The sequence below is a fragment of the Macrosteles quadrilineatus genome, unplaced genomic scaffold (genome assembly GCF_028750875.1).
Source record: "Macrosteles quadrilineatus isolate MER2022 unplaced genomic scaffold, UCM_ALF_1.0 Scaffold_2__2_contigs__length_208266976, whole genome shotgun sequence".
Classification (NCBI taxonomy): Eukaryota; Metazoa; Arthropoda; class Insecta; order Hemiptera; family Cicadellidae; genus Macrosteles; species Macrosteles quadrilineatus.
In genome coordinates this window covers 31,109,226-31,129,665 of record NW_026542595.1, presented here as the reverse complement: position 1 = coordinate 31,129,665, position 20,440 = coordinate 31,109,226, and the positions used below count along the sequence as shown (strand labels likewise).

Sequence of the window (20,440 nt, the reverse complement as noted above, 5' to 3'; positions counted from 1 at the left end):
GAAAACCCTCCATGGTTACTGTACGTCTTACCGCGAAATAGTGAACATGCTCCGTGATCTCGGATCTCAGTAAAATCAAAAACATTTTCCACAGTCATGGCGAAATCGAGAAAATCGTCTGAAATCCCAGTAAAACCAAGAAACTTCAAAATCGTGAACACTTCCTTGCGCCCAATGAAAAGTTGAGAATACTTTTCTGTGGTGATGGCGAAATGTTGAACCACAAGGTATAATCGAGGATATTTCCCACGATAACGGTGAGATCGAGAAATGAGAATATCTATGGTCACAGCAAAATCAAGAGAATTTTTCCTGGTCACGGCGAAATTAGGAACATATTTGCCTAGGCTCGAGTCAACCTTGGACCGATAATGATTTTCGGACCGAACCGATCCCTCGGACCAACTCTTAAGCCTGACGACCCGAAAATATATTTAATTGATTTTGTATCTATGAGCACGAAGGTGAGATTCTCTTCCCTGCATAACCCTTTTATAAATTTTATTCATCCACCTCTTGGGTCTGAACAAAAAATAAAATAAATTTAAATTTAAAACTTTCTTTGGTAATGTGCGTTTTTCTTTAAAAATCCTCGCCCAGTGGTTGGTTTAGAAGTCCTTTTAAACAAACTTCAAAAATATTTTACATTTGTCCCTGATGGCACATAATTTTTTTAAGGTATTACACTTAAATTTGGTCTTCTCGTCTTTTTTACCAAGGCAGCCGATACCACGCCTTTTTACTGGGTGCTACATCAGTGGACTCTTAATGGGCACCCGCAGGATTTGATACAGGGGGGGTGCAAATAGGTCTAACGAACATCTGGGGCGTCCGGGGAAAATTTCTGAAAATATAGTGTTTTAAAATGTTTTTTACGCTAATTGGTAACACGTAGAACCGACCAAAACAAAATAGTATATTGTGCATCAAGAAGGGTAAGTTTTCGGAGAAATAGAAGTACAATAGATTTAATCTTTGCGGTAAGACAGCTGATAGAGAAGCATTGGGAATTCGATCAGAAAATGTTGTATAGATATTGAAAAAGCATATAACTCATATAACTCAGTGAAGAGAAGTGCCATTTGGGATAGCAGACTAGCAGAGGTATTGGAATGGAAGAAAAGCAAGGCTACGCCTTGGACTTGGAAGAAAAGTACCGTACATTGAGTGGATCAAAGATTGTATAGGATTCACAAGTTCCATGTCAGGAAAGGGTATACCAGTTGGTTTGATATAAGGAAGGGACTGGAACAGGGAAGTATTTTGTCACCGATTTTGTTTAATGTGGTAATGGAAATAATGTGGAGAGAAGTCAGAAACAGAAACGTTAGGGGAAATGTGGGGACTAAGATGTTTGCAGACGACATAATGCTGTGGGGAAGACAATGCAGGAGAGTTACAAAGACAACTGAATACGGTTTCTGAGTCCATAAGGTTTTTTTTTTAGGGAGAGGAGGGAAAATGCTTTTACGCACACAGGTAGCCAGCCTGTAGTGTGAGACTCCTGAAAATTATCAGACTACTCACTAAAAAACCCCCTCTACTCTGTTGGGCATAGACCTGGAATTGTTTGTCACATTACTTCAAGTCAGGCCAACATGTGACCTAAGCCCTCAGGGCTCGCACCGTTTCTGGCATTTAGATTCTTAATGACCTACACCGCATCCCGGTCAAGGTCGATCTTCTTGGCGCGGAGAATACCCTGGATATAATGTGACACACAGGTCCAATTGTCCTCACCCTCCGTCATAATCGGTATATGACCGTGTCCACCGACAGCAGTCCTATCAATTGTTGAGCCTCCAGGCGGGGCCTTTCCCAGCGCTGGCAGTGGAAAAATGTATGTTCCACGTCATCGAGAATGCCTGGGCAGTATATGCAGTCGGGTGACACGGCTCTGCCCATCCTGAACAGGTACGACCGGAAAAAGCCGTGTCCCGTCAGAAATTGGGCGAGGTAGAAGTCCACCTCTCCGTACCGCCGATCAACCCAAGGTTGGACTTGCTGTATCAGTCGCCTGGTCCAGAGTCCCCGTGTCTCCTGTTCCCAACCCTCCTGCCACAGCTGGTAGGTGCGGGTGCGTTCCTCTGTTCGTGCCTCGTCCTCCCCACGGCGCCGGTAAATTGCCTTTCTCTCCGCCGCCAAAAGTTTGACGGGGATGACTCCAGCAATCACCAGGATGGCGGGCTCGGACACTGTTCGGTAGGCAGATGCTACCCTCAGTGCTGCCTGACGCTGCACTCGGGCGAGCCGCATCCTGTATGCCTCCTTATTTAGTGCGTCTGCCCACACCTCCGCACCGTACAAGAGTACGGACTGGACCGAAGACATTAACAGCCTTCTACGACTGGACCGAGGCCCTCCGACATTGGCCATCAACCGGCTAAGAGAAGAAACCACCCTAGCGGCCTTATCCGCTGTACGGAAGATCTGATCCCGCCAGCTAAGCTTGCTGTCTACTATGACCCCAAGATACTTGGCAGAACGAACAGTTTAAACCTCGACGGCTCCCACCCTCAACGGCACGATGGTGTAAATCCGTTTTTTTGTCAAAATCACGATCTCGGTTTTGCTGAGAGCAAGCGAGAGACCGTGGTCTGCCATCCATGCGTTTATGGTACGCATAACTCGGTTTAGCTTTAGCTGAGCCAGCTCAACGCTACGTGCAGCAATCAAAGCCGCAACGTCGTCTGCGTACCCAACCAAGACCGTTTCCTCAGGCATTTCAGACCTCAGAAGGCTGTCATAAGCGACGTTCCAGAGGTCTGGGCCGAGTATGGAACCTTGGGCAGCACCAGAAGTGACACTCATCGTCCGCGGGCCCTCCGCAGTGTCATATGTTAGGAGGCGAAACCGAAGATAATCCTCTATGATGCGCATGAGGTATGCCGGCACGTGGAAGGTGTTCTCCAGAGCATCCAGCATATCGCACCACCTCGCCGAATTAAATGCATTTCGCACATCGAGCGTTACGAGCAGCACAACCCTGCGAGAGTAGTGGGTAAAATCCTCAGCTCTCATCACGGCTTGCTTCACCTCCTCAATCGCATCAATCGTTGATCGCCCCATCCTGAATCCATACTGACGAGGGGAGAGGTCCCCCGCAGCGACAACGGCTGAATTTATCCGGGAACAGATCAATTTCTCGAGGACTTTGCCAGCCGTATCCAACATACACAGAGGTCTGTAAGAGGATGGCAGATCTGGGTCTCCCTTGCCCTTCCCAACAAGCACAAGCCTAGCTTGTCTTCCAGTGACCGTTATAGCACGATAACTCGAGCAAAAATAATCCGAATTGAAATTCGGTATTAACGTGTTTAAACATAAATTTATTTGAACGAGTTCGCGAATCAGCATGATCCGACCATGTGAACGGGGATTTATGGGGGTTTTATGGGGTAAAAATGAGATTTTGACCCTAAAAACAAACAATTTTGCAATTTATTTTTAAGCTATTTTGTGGAGCTTAAAAAAAATAATAATTTATTAGTATAATGAAGCGCTGTTGTATGCCTAACGGTTACGGAGAAAATAAAAAAGTGTTATTATTTAACATTCCCATTCTATTCTTATGAAGAAAATGAAAACTGTTGTAGTTTACTTGTTTATGGATATGTTGATAAAATGTGGCAAATTTAATTATTTCATCCTATACTATTGATACGTATGGTAAAAAACCACGTTTTACCTTCCCCGTAGCTGCAAACCTAAGCACTCGCTAAACCTAATGTTATTTAAATTGGGAATAAATATGTCTTATTTATGGAAATATTTGAGCAAAAAAGTAATCGGACAAGTTGAAATAGTCCGCAGTTTGCTGCAGCGGGGGTGTTTACATTTTAGCATTGACTATATTATACTAGCTGTACCCGCGGGTCCCGTTTAACTTTATAAGTGAGCTCGTTCGCTGCGCTCACTTGCCTTCAGGTTAGCTCGTTCGCTACGCTAACTCGCCTCCAGGTGAAGTTCGTTCGCTACGCTCACTCACCTTTTGGTTTCAAATTAGCTGTTGTCATAAATGTAAAAGAAATAATAGTGCTGTACCCTGTTGGTAATCCTTGTAACTTTAATGCTATTGAACATCATAGAACAGAACCAACTTGTTTAATTGAAACAGCTGTTAAGATTCATTAATTTCATTTAAATATGAGTACTCATAAGGATAACATGGGAAACTCCAGAGCCACTGGGGCGGAGCCCTAGAGTCCGATCAGAATAAAAACATAAACAGCTTAGTTTTCTTATTTAATGCCTAAAGAACGAGTGTACCAAATTTCAGCCTCCTAGGTAAATGGGAAGTAAGAGAATTAGTGATGAGTGAGTGAGTCAGTCAGTCAGTCAGTGAGGGCTTTGCCTTTAATATATATAGATACCTGGGGCCCATTTCATAATGAAGTACAAACTAATATTATTAGTAAATCAGCTGATCGCCCAATGCAAATCTAATGGAAAAAATGACAAGTTACAAGCTGTAACTTGTAATCTGTAGTTTATTATGAAATGGACCCTTGTAGGTATATATAGTCAATGATTTTAGGGTCTATATCAGTTTTATTAGACTGTACTGAGCATTGGAAGTGGTGTACGGAATTCTCCACCCGCCGATACCTGGCGAATGGCGATAGCTATCTTCCTTCACTTCACATCATGGTGGAAGGAAAAGAAAAAACACTTCACATAGTAAAAAAACAGTGGTATGATCGTAGTCTTTGATTTGAACGCAAAGTTTGCAACAAAACAATTCCTCATACACATAAAGAGAACAATTTAAACAAAAAACAAAACCAAACACCCACATAATTCATTCCAATCCTTGGGTTCTTCATCCATGGGCCTCCTTTAGGGATAGAAATGCTTGACAGCCCTCAAGCGAGAAGACTCCAACCCAACCCCTCTCCCAACTATCCCATCATGGCCTTAGAATCCTACTAAATCCCATCTATTATCTTGACACAACAAAAAAACAAAAACCAAAATGAAATTTGCTACCAAACTAAAACATTACCCTCAACAATTCCAAGTCAATACTAACAAAAACTCACCAAATTCTAATGAAAACCACAGAATCGTCAAATAAATTAGTGCACAACGAGGCTGCATATAAGCCTGCTGTCGAGCAAAAAAGATAAAAAAACAGTAACAACAACCAACTCTACGCTCAGTCGCTCGCTCAACTCAAATAAATTAGTGCACAACGAGGCTGCATATAATATAAGCCTGCTGTCGAGCAAAAAAGATAAAAAAAACAGCAACAACAACCAACGCTACGGTGATCAGTGTTGCCACTTTTAGGGTAATTAACCTTTTTTTAGGGTAATTTACTGGTCTTAGGGTAAAGTTCAGGGTAATGGTAGATTTAGGGTAATTTTAGGGTAAAACTAAAAGTTAGCATAACAATGGAAATGTTACTAAAAAAATGAAAAAAAAAACTTCAAAATTTGGCAAAAACGTTCATTACATACTATGGCCAAACCATAATATTAGATTCTTTAACCGGTTTAAATCGATTGCTATGATGAATTTTTCATAATAAGCTATCCTAATCGATCTTAGATCTTATTTTCAATAATTGGGAATCTGTTTTAGAATGTATTCGATTCTATAACACGTTATAGGCCTGACAAAATATGAAATATTATTCATTACTGGGTTTAATATTTAATTATGTGATTGAATTGAATTAAACTGGATTATTTTACAAATTGTGTCAAGAAATTACTACTATGTATAGATCAAAAAAGCTTTGGTGGTACCGTACTGTATTTTAAAGATATGATTGTCCAAAAATAGTAGTAATGGGTCGAAACAGTGAAACAGTAAAAAATACGATAGTTCTTGATTCGATATTTTTCGTTATCCGATAGTTGTTAAAGCTGATCAATATCAACATATTTTGTTCTTCTTTCGGGTGGTTTTTTAGAATCGAATATAATTTTACGTAAATTGATTGATATTGGAACTTAATTTAGTATAATTAACCACCTTATGTAAGATTTATATGATTGTAACAATGTTTTATAGCATTAAACGCAAATATTAACATTTAGGGTAATTTTTAGGGTAACTCAAAGTAGATTTAGGGTAATTTTAGCCCAACTTTAGGGTAAAATCGCAACAACGTGGTGGCAACACTGACGCTGACGCTCAGTCGCTCGCTCAAGCTCAACTCGAAATCAACCGCCTGCAAGCTGCAACGCTGCAACTCAACTGATAAGTTGATAAGTTACTAATAAGTGCTACAACCTGTGCAAGCAAACCGGAATTACTTGAATAAATTGAAATATTCGTCAGTGTGTGAAATTAGGGTTTGGTATGCGCTTTTGATTCATTGTTTCATACTTATCTCGTTCACGACACTTGTTTGATTTTGATCATGTTATTTTGTATTTGACATTCGCCCACCGCTGGCTGCACTCATTACAGTAACACAATGGTTGTGATAACATTTGCGAACTTCGTGCTTTGTGCAACGTTTGTGGTGATAGCAAGTTCACCGGGCGTTAGTGGTAAGTAGCCTAAGCCTATATTTGGCTTTGGTTGGTATCTTGATGAACGTTGTGTGTTAGCCTACCTGATATCTCTTACATTGGTGCATGTTAGTCAAGATTAAGGACTTTAGTTTTTCTGTTTTTTAAGAATGACAATGCCTATTTTATTTACTGTATAGCCTACCGTATGGCTAATAAAATAATTTATCATTCACGTGATTCAATCGCTCCATTCTAATGTTGTACCTGGAATCTATTCTTTTAGGTAACTCCCAGATCACTATAAAGCTTTACAATCCTAATAGCATTAAGTTAGGTTTCTTTAATCTTAGGTCATGGCTGAGGCGGTTGAAAGCCTTGTTAAGTAAATCGAGACAAACTTTCACAACAGTCTCACCATCTTCAAGTTTGTCTACAATGTATGGTAGGCCTACTCAATAAGACATAGCTTACAAGCACTGTGGATGTCTCTTTGGAGTGAAACCATGCAATTCCCTTAGGCCTACCGCACACGAGAGACTTTTTGTCCGCCGACTATTTTGTCATAGTCAGGAGTCAAAAGTCGGCCCCATAGTGGTAGGGTAAATCTGAACTCGTAACAGGTTGACTGCAGCCAGACAATCGGCAGACTGTCTGCAGACAGTAGGGGCATTTTGGGGCTTACCGACTTTCCCGCCGACTGCTCGCCGACTCAACTGTCGTGTCATATTGATAAAGGCATAGAGACAAGTTTAAATGCGCACACTGGCGTCTAAAAAGTCTGTCAGTGTGACAGACTTTTTAGTGTATGTATGCACTACGCAGACAGTCAAGTGTTTTGCGGGACAAAAAAATTGATAAAATTATACGAGGGTTGTTTTTTTTTCAACCTCCGATAGGCTATAAATAAAAGACAAGTCCATATAAAATAATACATTTATTACCAAAAGAAAGGTACACTTACGGCTACTTTTCGACATAATCGCCATGGAGATTCAGACATTTGTCGTATCTGTGGACAAGCTTTTGTATGCCCTCCTCATAGAAGGTTGCCACCACCCCATTTAGGTAGTCCTTGACGTTGGTTTGGAGCTCCGCATTGTTTTGAAAACGCTTCCCACCAAGCCACGTCTTAAAGAAAGGAAAAAGGTGAAAGTCGCTGGGTGCAAGGTCAGGACTGTATGGCGGATGATCGAAAATGTCCCATCCAAATTGGTCGAGAAGCTGTTGAGTTGCTCCAGCAGTGTGTGGACGGGCATTGTCATGGATCAAAACAACTCCAGAAGTCAGCATTCCTCTTCGTTTGTTCTGAATGGCTCTACTCAAACGTCGTAAAGTTTCACAATAAACAGCTGCAGTGATTGTGGTTCCAGGTTCCATGAATTCCACAAGCAACACACCTTTTTGGTCCCAAAACACAGTAGCCATGGCCTTTCTGTTGTTAAAGGTTTGTTTGAATTTCTTTGGTTTGTTTGGTGAATTTGAATGCATCCATTGTTGTGATTGTTGTTTTGTTTCCGGTGTGTCGTACTGGATCCAAGTTTCATCCCCAGTCGATTTCAAAAAGTCGTCTCCGTCATCATGGTAACGCTCAAGGAACTCCAAAGCTGACGCCATTCGTCGAGTTTTGTGGACATCCGTCAACATTTTTGGGACATAACGTGCACAAAGTTTTCTGTAGCCTAACTGTTTAGTAACAATAGAGTACAAAACAGACCTTGAAACATCGGGAAATTCCAAAGACAAAGCAGTAATGGCGAATCTGCGGTTTCCTTTTACCATTCTGTCAACACGTTGAACCAGGTCATCTGAGATGACAGATTTGCGTCCTTGTCCCCCTTCATCGTGCACATCATTACGGCCGTCTTTAAACTTTTGACACCATTCACGCACAACACCATCACTCATAAAGTTTTCCCCATACACACGACTCATTTTCCGATGGATTTCTGCAGCACTATGGCCTTCAGCCTGTAGAAAACGAATAACACTTCGCAATTCGCACTTGGCGGGAGCATCAATGGTGGCAGCCATGTTTATGTGGCTGTAGCACAATGCCAACTGACGCGCGAATGTCAACAATGGCGACAGGTGTAGTGGAAGAGTTGCGCAATCGCCTACGGCGCATGCCCGCCTTCTGCCTCCCGCGTAGCGTCTGCACGGAGTGATCGGAGGTTGAAAAAAAACAACCCTCGTAGATGAAGTGAAGGCACTACCTCTTAAAGTCTTTGTAGGAGTATTCAGACATAATATCAAATACCCTCACAGGAGCAAACCTGCAGACCAAACGAATTACATTTTGTCTAAATAGGCCTAAGTTACATATCACAAAAATATTTCCATAAGTTTTACCTAAATAAAACATAGGCCTAACTTATTTTATTCCCAATTTAAATAACATCATTAGTTAAGGAGGTCTTAGGTTTGCTGCTACAGGGAAGTTTAAAAGTGTTTTTTTTTTACCATATTCTTACTACTTCAATAGTAGGCTATAGGATGAAATAAATAAATTTGCCAGATGTTATCAACATATATCCATAAACAAGTAAGTAGGCCTAAACGACAACAGTTTTCATTTTCTCCATAAGAATAACATGGGGATTTTAAATTGCACTTTTTTTATTTTCTCCCTAACCGCTAAAAAGGCATACAACAGTGCTTCAATCTTAGTAGGCCTACTGAATTATTAGCCTAAATTTTTTTAAGCTCTACAAAATGGTTTAGAGAGAAGTTGCAAATTTCTCAAAAATTATAAAACCCATTTTCACCCCATAAACCCCCGTTCCCATGGTCCGATCATGGTGGTTCCTGAACTCGTTTGAATAAATGTAGGTTTACACGGTTTATAACGAATTTCATCAAAATTGGATCATTTTTTCTCGAGTTATCACGCTAACAGGCACACACAATAAGTACCTATAGCCTATGTAAATATGCAGACTGTCGCTAAAGTCACGGAGCGGTTTAATATTTTCTAAACGAGAACAGATAAATCAATAAGATTTTGTACATCAACACCACACCTAAAAATCTACTTTTTTTAAGGAAATATCAATTTTCTGTCACATCATGGGGACCACAAGGAGTCAGAAGGAAATCTTAAATAGAAGCATAGGTTGATATGTACATCAAATTATAGGTCTTTTCTAGCAGAATATAATGCCGCAAATTTGAACTCAAACGGACAACCGAGTCAAGAATGACAGTGGTTCAAAGATTCATTTAATTTGCATTGCTATTATACGCTAACTCCTCAAGGGGGCACAGCCCTAGGAATCGGAAGAAAATTGTTAACGTAAGCATAGGTCGATATGCACATCAAATTAAAGGTCTTCACTAGTAGATTACAATGCTGTAAATTCAAGCTCAAAAGAACGCCTGAGTAAAGAATGGCAGTCATTTAAAGATTCAAAATGACAGATTCAAGAAATCTTTGGAAGGCTGCCATTTTTTACTCAGTTATCCGTTTGAGTTCAAATTTACAGCATTATATTCTGCTAGTAGTTCCTTAAAAAAGTAGATTTTTAGGTGGGGTGTTGATGTGCAAAATCTTATTGATTTATCTGTTGTCGTTTAGAACATATTAAACCGGTCCAGGACTTTTGCGACAGTCTGTATATAGGCCATAGGCCTAAATATAAAAAAAAAATATATATATAGGTAGGCCTATATATATATTTGAACAGATGGTGTTTTCGGCCTCTAGGAACCTCAAAACAAAAAAGTAAATCGGTCCCGGGTCCAGGTCTTACCATGAGTACTAACGGTAATTAGCTTATTCCCTATATGGGAAATTCGCTAAAAGAGCAATGGTCCTAAGATAGACCCTTGTGGGACACCCATTTTAATGTTCTTCCAAGGAGACTTTGATACTAAATAATTTTAAAAATTACAGTTCTTTGGAACCGGGTTTGTCTTAGGACTTAATCTATGTACCTGATTGATTGCTTTGAAAATTTGTACACATCAAGCTTTTTTATAAAAAGTAATGCCTAGTTAAAAGTATGCCATGGTTAATCGTTCCCAGGTCTTTTACCTACTGTAATATTGTTCTCTGTAGGAAAATTCAAAATGTAGGAAAACACAAACAGCAATACTCTTCTGTGTCATGATCCCGTTGCTAACAACCGGTAAAGTAAGTAACTTAGTATACTATGCAATGTTGTAAAAAGGATTTTCAATCAACCAATTGTACAACATAGCTTTAAACACTGCTTCTGGTACAAATCTTGAATCAAAGTGCAACTTATTATGGGTTTTAATATAGGCCTACTCATTATGGAATGGTTCACAGAGCCTATGCCTATGTTGTAATAAGTGACTCATATGTTATTGGAATTTTATATCGCCTGCTTGTATGACACAGAGATAACAGTTATCAAATGACTATGATACCACCAGCTGTGCTTATGTATGTCGTAGTCATAACATACTGCCAGTTGGATCATTGTTTTACTCATTAGGCCTACTTGTTCTTTAACTATTAATTGATCTATTACCACCAAATGCCAAATGGCAGGGTAGATTCAAACCAGGCTCCAAAGTTGTCATTTTTAAGACCAAGTTTGTAATTAACTATTGACTATAGGCGAAACAAAAAGCTTGATGTTTTATCATATGAAACAGTCATTTACTGGAAAGTGGTCATTCACCCTAATCCAAAGCAAGTTCATTTTCCAGATTAGGAAGGATCAACCTGTCATGAAACTAACTATGTGAAGCAAAAAGCAATTAATTATCTCCATTGTTCAAAATGAATTATAAATGCTGTTCGGTTTTCTATAGGCTTAATCCTGTTATATTTTATGTTGATAGGTTTAGAAGTATGCTCACCAACAAGTATATTTGAAAGTGCAAACGTCTGTGGTGATAATAGCTATTGCTGTGGAGTCAGTAACAATGAATGCTGTACCCGTCTGATACCCTCTTGGCAGGATCCTCCCGACAGGTAAATAAAACCAACTGTTAAGATTTACTGTAGAGTTCAGTCCATGAATCTTATTTCCAATGATGAATATTTTTTTTTTGCTTTACCAAAGGGGTTGCCCAATTTATGCATAGTTTTCAAGTAAAGCTGAACTTCAATAGTTTTTACATTGGTCAGACCACTGGCCATCCGAGTGGCATGTGAATGACAACCGATTTGAAATTTATCTGAGCTGCCTTGCAAAAGACTGAGACCAGCACATCTAGCCACCTGTATTATCAAGACAACCCAAGTAGCCTATTTTTTTTGCAACCTAAAAGAGTAAATGTAAATTATGTTGACTTAAGTGAAAGTAAATTACTAACACCTAAGGTTTTACTGTTACAATAATTATCTTTTATTTTACTGAAGTACACACACACAACATTTTTACTCAAACATAACTTATTCAACAATTCTCTTTACAATAAAAAAATCCTAACTATTTACACATGGTCAGCTGTTACCAACATAAATTAAATTAAATACAGAACAAGTAACAGCAAACATATTATATAAAAATAAAATTACATTCAACACCTTCCCTTAATTTTAATTTTATGTAAGAAACAAAAAATAAATATCTCGATTATCGTCTTCTGTTCAAGATTTTGGATAGTTGATCAAAGCTTTGCTAAATTGATGAAACTTAACATTGTTCAAGGGTTTTGTAAACATATCCGCAACATTCTCAGATGTAGAAACAAAAGAAATGTTTATTTTACCTTGCCTTACATTTTCAGTCAAAAAATGGTAGCGAACATCAATGTGTTTGCTTCGCTTGTTAAAAATTCCATTTTTACAAAGCTTAATAGCACTTTGATTGTCCATGTTTAGGTTTGTTTCAACATTAGTTCCACTCAACTCTTGCAAGAAAGTTTTTAAATATAACACTTCTTTGACACATTCCGCCGCTGCAATGTATTCTGTTTCAGTGCTGGACAAAGCTACAATCGGTTGTCTTCTTGTACACCAGCTTATCGGGTCTTCTCCATACATTATGACAAATCCAGTAGTACCTCTTCTTGTATGCTTGCAATTTGCATAGTCTGCGCCACAATATACATTTAGGCAATTTTCTCCTGATGCTGAAAATAATATTCCTGCGTCTTGAGTACCTTTAATATATCTTAAGGTTCGTTTGACATTTACAACATCTTCATTGCTTGGATTCTCAACACATCTACTTTCTAATCCCACAGCAAGTGTAAGATCAGGTCTGGTTTTATTTGATAAGTACAGCAAACTTCCTACAACTTCTCTGTAAGGATAATCTTTTGTCAGGCAGCTTACTTCTTCATCAGGTTTGCTCGTTTTCACTGGACAAATGGGAGTGTCTACAGGTTTACAATCTATCATTCCATATTTTTCAAGAATACTGTTTGCATAGTTCTTTTGTGTTAACAATATCCCTTCCCTTGAATATAAAATTTCCATTCCAAGAAAGTTTGATGGGTTTTCGTCTGTTTTTATTTTAAAATCTCTAGACAGCTCGTTCAAAAGTTTCTTCATCTCTCTTTCATCTGAACCAGCAAGAATTCCATCATCAACAAATATAGCAAGATGAATACTGCCATTTGTAAAAACACAACGGTCAGACTGAGTTTGTTTTAAGCCATATTTTAGTAAGCAGTTTGTAAACAACTGGTTCCATTTAAATGGAGCTTGTTTAAGTCCATATAAAGTCTTTCTTAATTTCAAAACTTTATCTTTATGATCAAACCCTTCAGGTACACACATATAAATTTCTTCATCTAAATTTCCATATAGAAAAGCAGTTTTAACATCAAATTGCATTAGTTTGAGATTTTGTTTGGCAGCTAATGAAAATAACAAACGTAAAGTTGAATTACTTACAACTGGGCTGTAGGTTTCTTCATAGTCTATACCTTTTTCTTGGGCAAAACCTCTTACAACTAGTCTCGCTTTGTATTTTCCGTTATCCTTTCTTGTTAATACCCACTTGTTACTTAGGATCTTCTTGTTTAGTGCTTGCTTTTTGTCAACCACTTCCCACGTTTCATTCTCAATAAGGGAGTTTTTCTCATCCTCAATTGTTTGTAGCCAATTTTTTTTATCTTGTCCTTTGATTGCTTCTTCATATGTTAACATCACAAAATCTTTATATCTTTCAGGTAGTTTAGTGGTTCTTCTTAGTTTGATGCTTTGTGTAGTATCAGTATTACTTGAACTTGGCTGTTCTTCATTGATTTCATTTTTGTCTGAAGCCAACTCAAACTCTACTTCATTATTACTTATCACACTTAGATTATCTGCAATCTCAATATCTTCATTTTCAGTTTTGTCTTCTTTCTGGTCATTTTCAGTTTTGTCTTCCTTCTTGTCATTTTCATTTTTGTCTTTTTTCTGGTCATTCTCTGTTGTATTTTCAGAGAAAATAACCTCACCACCATTATTAGTTATTGCAGAAACAGACAACAAGTTTTTACTGAGTTCAGGAACATATAGCACATTATTCAGGATACATTCTTTGGATTTTACAGTTCCACTCGTCGAAGCTAAAATCGTTTGATTTTTCTTAGCAACATATATTTCAGAAGAAATATTTTGTTTATTAGGCCTACTAAACAAATCTTCACAATTTGTCATATGTGAAGATGTGCCTGAATCAACAACCCATTCAGATACAAAGTTTACAGTCCCACTATTACCCCGAACATTTTGTCCATCATCATACGACAAAAATGACACAGTTTTACTAGCGACATTTAGGTTCTGGCTTTTTCTAAAGTAACAATCTTTTTCATTATGATTTGACTTTTTACATATATTACAAAATAAATTTGGCTTTACATTTCTTTTTCAAACTTGTTAACATTTTTTACATTTCCACAGGTGTTTGCTAAATGACCAACAGCATTGCATTTAAAACATCGCCTTTCATTATCAGAGTTAGCCCTATTGTATGTAGGCTTCTTGCAGTACTTTGCTTTATGGCCTGGAATTTTACAGTTGTGACAAACAACTTGGAACGCAAGATTTTTCTCTAGGCTTACCTCCTTTAACTCACTTCTTGACTCTTCTGCTAACAGTCTCGCTGTTAGATTTGCCAATGTCTTTTCTTCATTGGGCATTGATTCCCAGGCAGTTACAAAATACTTAAATCTATCTGGCAGACTGACAAGAATTTTTGATATTATCATTTTGTCATCAATATCTTGTTTTAAAGTTTTTAGTCTGTGTGCTATGTTTTCAATTCTACTTATGTGAGAACTTATATCAGAATTAGGCTCATACCTGAGGTTAAAGAATTCTTGTAATAACGAGTACTTCTGCTGCTCTGAGTCTCTTTCATAAATATTACACAGTTTCAAAAACATTTCTCTTGAGTTTTCACAGTTAATGATATGTAACATCGGTCCCTTCTCAATAGAACTAACTATACACTTCTGAGCCTTGGCATCTCTTTTAATCCAATCAGCCTTCTTCTTTCCATCACCCATATCTTCAAGTTTCTCAGAACCATCAACAATACTCATCAAATCACTGGATTGAAATATTATTTTAATCTGAAATTTCCACAATGGAAAAGTTTCAACTCCTTTGAGTTTTTCTACGAAATCATCTTCTTTTACTGATGCCATTGTTAGTCTTACTTTTATTTCACTCACCTTCACTACACTTTAACTCTTGGGGTTTTACTAGAAGATTACTTCTTGTTTTTACAGTTATGGTTGAATTAATGAATTTTTCTGGGCCCATAACCTGTTGACTTAAGTGAAAGTAAATTACTAACACCTAAGGTTTTACTGTTACAATAATTATCTTTTATTTTACTGAAGTACACACACACAACATTTTTACTCAAACATAACTTATTCAACAATTCTCTTTACAATAAAAAAAATCCTAACTATTTACACATGGTCAGCTGTTACCAACATAAATTAAATTAAATACAGAACAAGTAACAGCAAACATATTATATAAAAATAAAATTACATTCAACAAATTAAAGGTTCCCCACACTCTTTTAGGCCCGTTTTTAGAGCTGTACTTCAACCTGAGCGCACAATACAGGTAGTATTATACATACATCGATGGTTGTGGCTTGCCCCTGGACTGGTAAGACAAATATGTAGTGGTTTATTTACCTTTAATTTCGTTCCAGTTCAAAAATAGTTGTGTATCTACAACCATGGTTTCGACGCCAGTTGCATCATGGTCACGTAGTTAGCTAGTCGAGAAATATATTGTCATAGTTGGTCGCTTGGATGTCATTATACTCACACACACACGAACATTGTTATGGAGTGATCTCCAGCCGGCTTCCCCGTTGGTGTAATTAAATAAGTACAGTTCGTCACAGGCCTGTGTTCCGTCCACGAGAACCATTATTTGTTCTAATTTTTTTGTGTTCCAGTGTGTTTTTGTTTTTGTTTGTGTAGGTATGACGACGTCCAAGCGACCGACTCTGAGAAGATATTTCTCGAGTTGCTAACCAGGCCTACGTGGTAACTAGTGTCGAAACCATGGTTGTAGATACAAATATTTTTGAACTGGGATGAAATTAAAGGAAAATAAACCACTATATATATTTTAATGTTTTTTTTTCAAGTAAATTTTGAAAATAAATTGAAATAGCCTATTTGTTCAACTATTTTATTATAATTGTTTATATAATAGGTCTCAAGCAAAAGCCATGGAAGCGGTGTCAGGGTTCATTGTAATGATGTCCATCGTGTGCTGCTGTGTCTGCTGTTACCGCTGTTGCTGTCGTCGCACAACTAGTAGAGGCTTTGTGTACTCCACTCCAGGTAAGTGACAAAACTATAGTAGACAGCCCAATTATCTCTAAGACAGTAAAACTGTGTAATAATTTCTTCAACTTATTCACATTTTACCTTACCTCCTTGGCCACTCAAATCTAAGAGGTTTTTTGGCCTTGCCAACAAGATGCCTCCACTGCTTACCTACAGTCTGAGGTCAAGAGATGCCTCCATTCTGTGTAGAGCCTTCTGGATTCTGTCTTTCCACCTGAGCTTCGGTCTTCCTTGCGGGCAAGTGCCTCTTGGTTGTCCATTGCTGATCTTCTTCAGGAGACTTCCTTCTTCCCTTTTTTTTCTACATGGCCTGCCCATATTATTCACATTTTATACTTCAAACATAAAAAAATAAAAAAAAAATACAAAACACGCTTTTCTTTTCTTAAAACAACAAATAGACCTCCACAATCATAAATTTAGTACCGTATGTAAACATAAACATCCAAAATGTAAACAAAAATCAAACTATAGTCAGTTAGTGATAATTCACAACTTCACTTCCCTGTGTCAACACAGCTGATAATTCACAACTAAATTATCCATAAGTGGATTAACCAGAATTGCCAAAAAATAAATACAAAAATATATTATGTAGTTAAATGTACGTTTTACAGCTATGTTATCAAGATGTTTTGCATGAGGAAGCCCATCATATTACGGTCATAATATAGAGTTACTGTTGTTAACTTTACTGACTACCTACAGTAGACCCCCTCTTAACCGATCTCGTATTAACCGATAATCGAATTATCCGCCTTCGATCGTAAAATAATACGGTTTGTTTTAACCGACCTTGCTCTGAGAGCAGCTCGGTTTAACCGCCGCTTTCTAGGAATCTCGGCATTTCCGCTCCCACGCTGGGCGATGAGAACTGAACCATACGCTTATCTCCACAGGATATGATTAAGAATAAGTTATTTTGTGTTGATCACAAAAAATATAGCATAGCCTATTGTCAGTTTGTCATCATTGTTTGTAGCTCGAGCTCATCTGATCTGTTTGTTATCTGTGCGGCGAATTTATAACATCATAAAGTGCGTTACGATTTTGAGAACTGATTATCTTATAGCTGGAGTAAACAAAAAACGCAACATGTAGGGAGGGCTGGGAAAGGGGGTTAACAACTCCAAGGTCAAGATAGTTTTTGTGCCTCGAGCCTCCAGTGAGAGGCTATAACAAACGTCATGTCTTGTAACAAAATTGTTGATTGTATCTTTAATGTCGACAAAAGTTTCTGTACTGTATTACGATGGATTTGGAAAGCATCAATCAATAAATTACAGTACTAAAGTTATTAAAATAGGAATTTTATTGAGTCTTGCCTAGTATTATAATATTTTCCACTGAAAGTAGGCCTATTTGACTTAACCGTGTTTTGTGTTTATTTGTGACTTTTCTATCAATACGAAAAAGGAGATAAGAGTAGTTTATTTTATAAATAATGCAAGTATGATTTCAAAATAATGATCATATAATTCCAAATGAATAGCACTTCATTATGTTATGATTTTAGGGATTGTCCGTTTCATCCGACCTTTTGAATTATCCGACCTAGGTCCGGTCCCATTAGGGTCGGCTAAGAGGGGGTCTACTGTATAAGTCATCGATTACAACCAATGAGTTAATTATATTTTGTAACAAAATACCACAAATTGCATATTTTATATTTTTTGAATCTTGAGAAATTAATAGCCTCAACTTTTACTGTAAGAACCAGACATGTCCCGTTACCTATATAGGAGTAAAAATTTATATTGAAATTTGCTCTAACTGCAGATAGTAGACATGTCCGGGACTTGTTTTTGTGTCTCCTGAAAAGTGAGGTTTTGGACATATGTCTGGTTTCTGCAGTAGGCCATTCGTATGTATAAGTCTTTTATTACTAGACCTACCGTGTACACAACACAGGCCCTCAAATATTATGTGTGTTAAACAAAGTTAAAAGGTTTCTTTAGGTACTGCATTTAAACCTGTATTAAAGTCAATGTTAGTTAGTTCCCAGGCATATTAGGCTAGTTTTGCGTAATCTAAATTTTGATTTTTCACATTCACTCAACCACTCATTATTGTGCAATTAAGAGTTAATTGAATGGTATTGGCAGTTTATGTGGTATAAAAGATGCTTTGACATACAAGTTGTCCTATCGGTTTGGCTTCCTAGTGAAAAGCGGTTGTTTAGTATTCAACATAATTTACTGGATTCAGGCCTACTTACTTTCCTTGAATTCTTACCAACTAAAACAAACAGCCAACATGGACAATGGTTGAAAAGTTGGTGTATTTGACAAAAATCAGTAACTGAAAGCAGCACACTTTTGTCTGTTGCTCAATTAAACTAAGCTAATTTGTCACTGACAGGTTACCAGATATACTATGCCACACTTTTTGCTTCTTTAATATGGGAATGACATTTCATTAGTCAAAGCTTGTACTTATTACATTTGAGTAGTGGATGGCACATTACATTTTGTGGTTGTTAAATCAAGAATGTAATGTTGAGGCTGCCATTATTCATCTATTCAATGACTGGCCTTTGCCCAGGTAGAAACACTTAAAGTTTTCAGTTCTTACATATATACTGACTTAAATGAAAATCCTGAACACTGGTACGGTATCATCTACAAGTTGGTGCATCTATACATTTTATACACACCAAGTATACACAGAATTTATGCAATTAGAACATCAGTTTAAAATCACTTTTAGAAACATGAAAGATCTAAAGGGAGGTTCACCAACAATAAATAAACTTAAAAATATTGATAACTTATATTGGATATATTGGCAATTAATAATGAAATGTAGCCTATTATTTACAAGTTCAACAAAGCCAATAAAATTATTATATATTGGCCTTGTTGAACTTGTAAATTTAATTATACATTTCATTAAAAACGAGGTGTTAGCCCGTCCTACGTACGGGAATTCAGAAGTCAGTTAAAACCGTGTACAATTCTGATAAGCTAGTTTACACATATAAAGACAAAGTTTCTTGCAGTTTTAATGTGAAAAATCATTTTGTAAACAAATTTTGTGTGACCAAATATGTTTTTATTCCATCATAGGCCTATACGATATGCATTTTAAATCCGATAATTTTAAACAGCAATTCTGCAATTTGTACGATGTGAAAAGCGTTGAAGTGAGATTTGCAGCCGATTCGCACAGACGCACACTGATTATAAGTAGCCTACAGTATAGAGAGAGTAATAGTCAATTGAGAAGTGTATAGACCTAGTCAACGATACCACCTTCCATAGCATACCTGCCTCTTCCATAATTATTATCACCACAATACAACAACTATACACAATTTCCAGTAGGTCTGAATAGAAACGACCTAAAATAAAACGATAATATCCAATAAAATTCACATTACACATAATTTAACTTTGGTGTCCTAACATCAAAACTAATCGTCACACCTATCTATTCTATATATAATTCAGTTTTAAAAATCTGTGTACAACTAAATCTAGAGTTCTACTGGACCGATTTTATTAATTAATGGGTCGTTGGAAAGCTTAGGTCGTGTAGATTTGCAAATAATTATGAAAGTTTGATTTTATTATGATTTAGGTATGGTGAAAAATTTCAAAAAAACATGTTTTCCATAAGAAATACATTGAAAACGGTGTTTTTCACACTTTTTATTTGGGTGCGACTTTTAGCTGCCTTTTTTTAGTGTTTCCAAGAAGTGTATGGTATCAATTTGTAGGAAATTTTATTCTCTTTCAGAATATCACCTTCCACTTTGGTCGATTTCCTCACCATTTAAAAGTTATTTGCAAAAAAGCTAAGCAACCTCCGAATTTATAATAATGAGAAAATATTGAGTTTGGGATATTTTTGTTAAACTTTGTACAACTAAATCTAGACTTCTACCGGACCGATTTTGTTAATTAATGAGTCATTGGAAAGCCTTACTCATGTAGATTTGCAAATAATTATGAAAGTTTGATTTTTTTAAATATTTGTGGTAGAAAAATAAAAATAACAAAAATACATTAAAAACTGTTTTTTTCAGGTTTTTATTTTCAAGTTTATATTTGTAGTCAGCTTTTGGCTGCCTTTATTAAATAATTTCAAGAAATACACAGAAGGTATTTGTAGGAAATTTTATCTTCTTTCAGAATATCACGTGCATTTTCTACGATTTACTCACCATTTAAAAGTTATTGTCAAATTAGATAAGTGACCTCCAAATTTTTAGTTGTTAA

The 20,440-nt window shown here is 37.1% G+C and overlaps 1 protein-coding gene across 2 annotated transcripts in view; it reads left to right on the top strand.

Annotated features, from left to right (window-relative positions):
- The first annotated feature begins 6,164 nt into the window (after positions 1 to 6,164).
- Positions 6,165 to 20,440, top strand: part of LOC128987766 (protein shisa-5-like) — a 29,298-nt gene continuing 15,022 nt past the window's right edge. The window contains exons 1-3 of one of the 2 annotated variants that reach the window (XM_054408785.1): positions 6,165 to 6,506; positions 11,283 to 11,415; positions 16,081 to 16,211. In XM_054408785.1, coding sequence (XP_054264760.1) covers positions 6,431 to 6,506; positions 11,283 to 11,415; positions 16,081 to 16,211 — 340 coding nt within the window. In that variant the 5' untranslated portion in view covers positions 6,165 to 6,430. Of the gene's footprint in view, positions 6,507 to 10,927; positions 11,031 to 11,282; positions 11,416 to 16,080; positions 16,212 to 20,440 lie in introns of those variants that run through there. The other variant, XM_054408786.1, reaches the window with a different exon arrangement.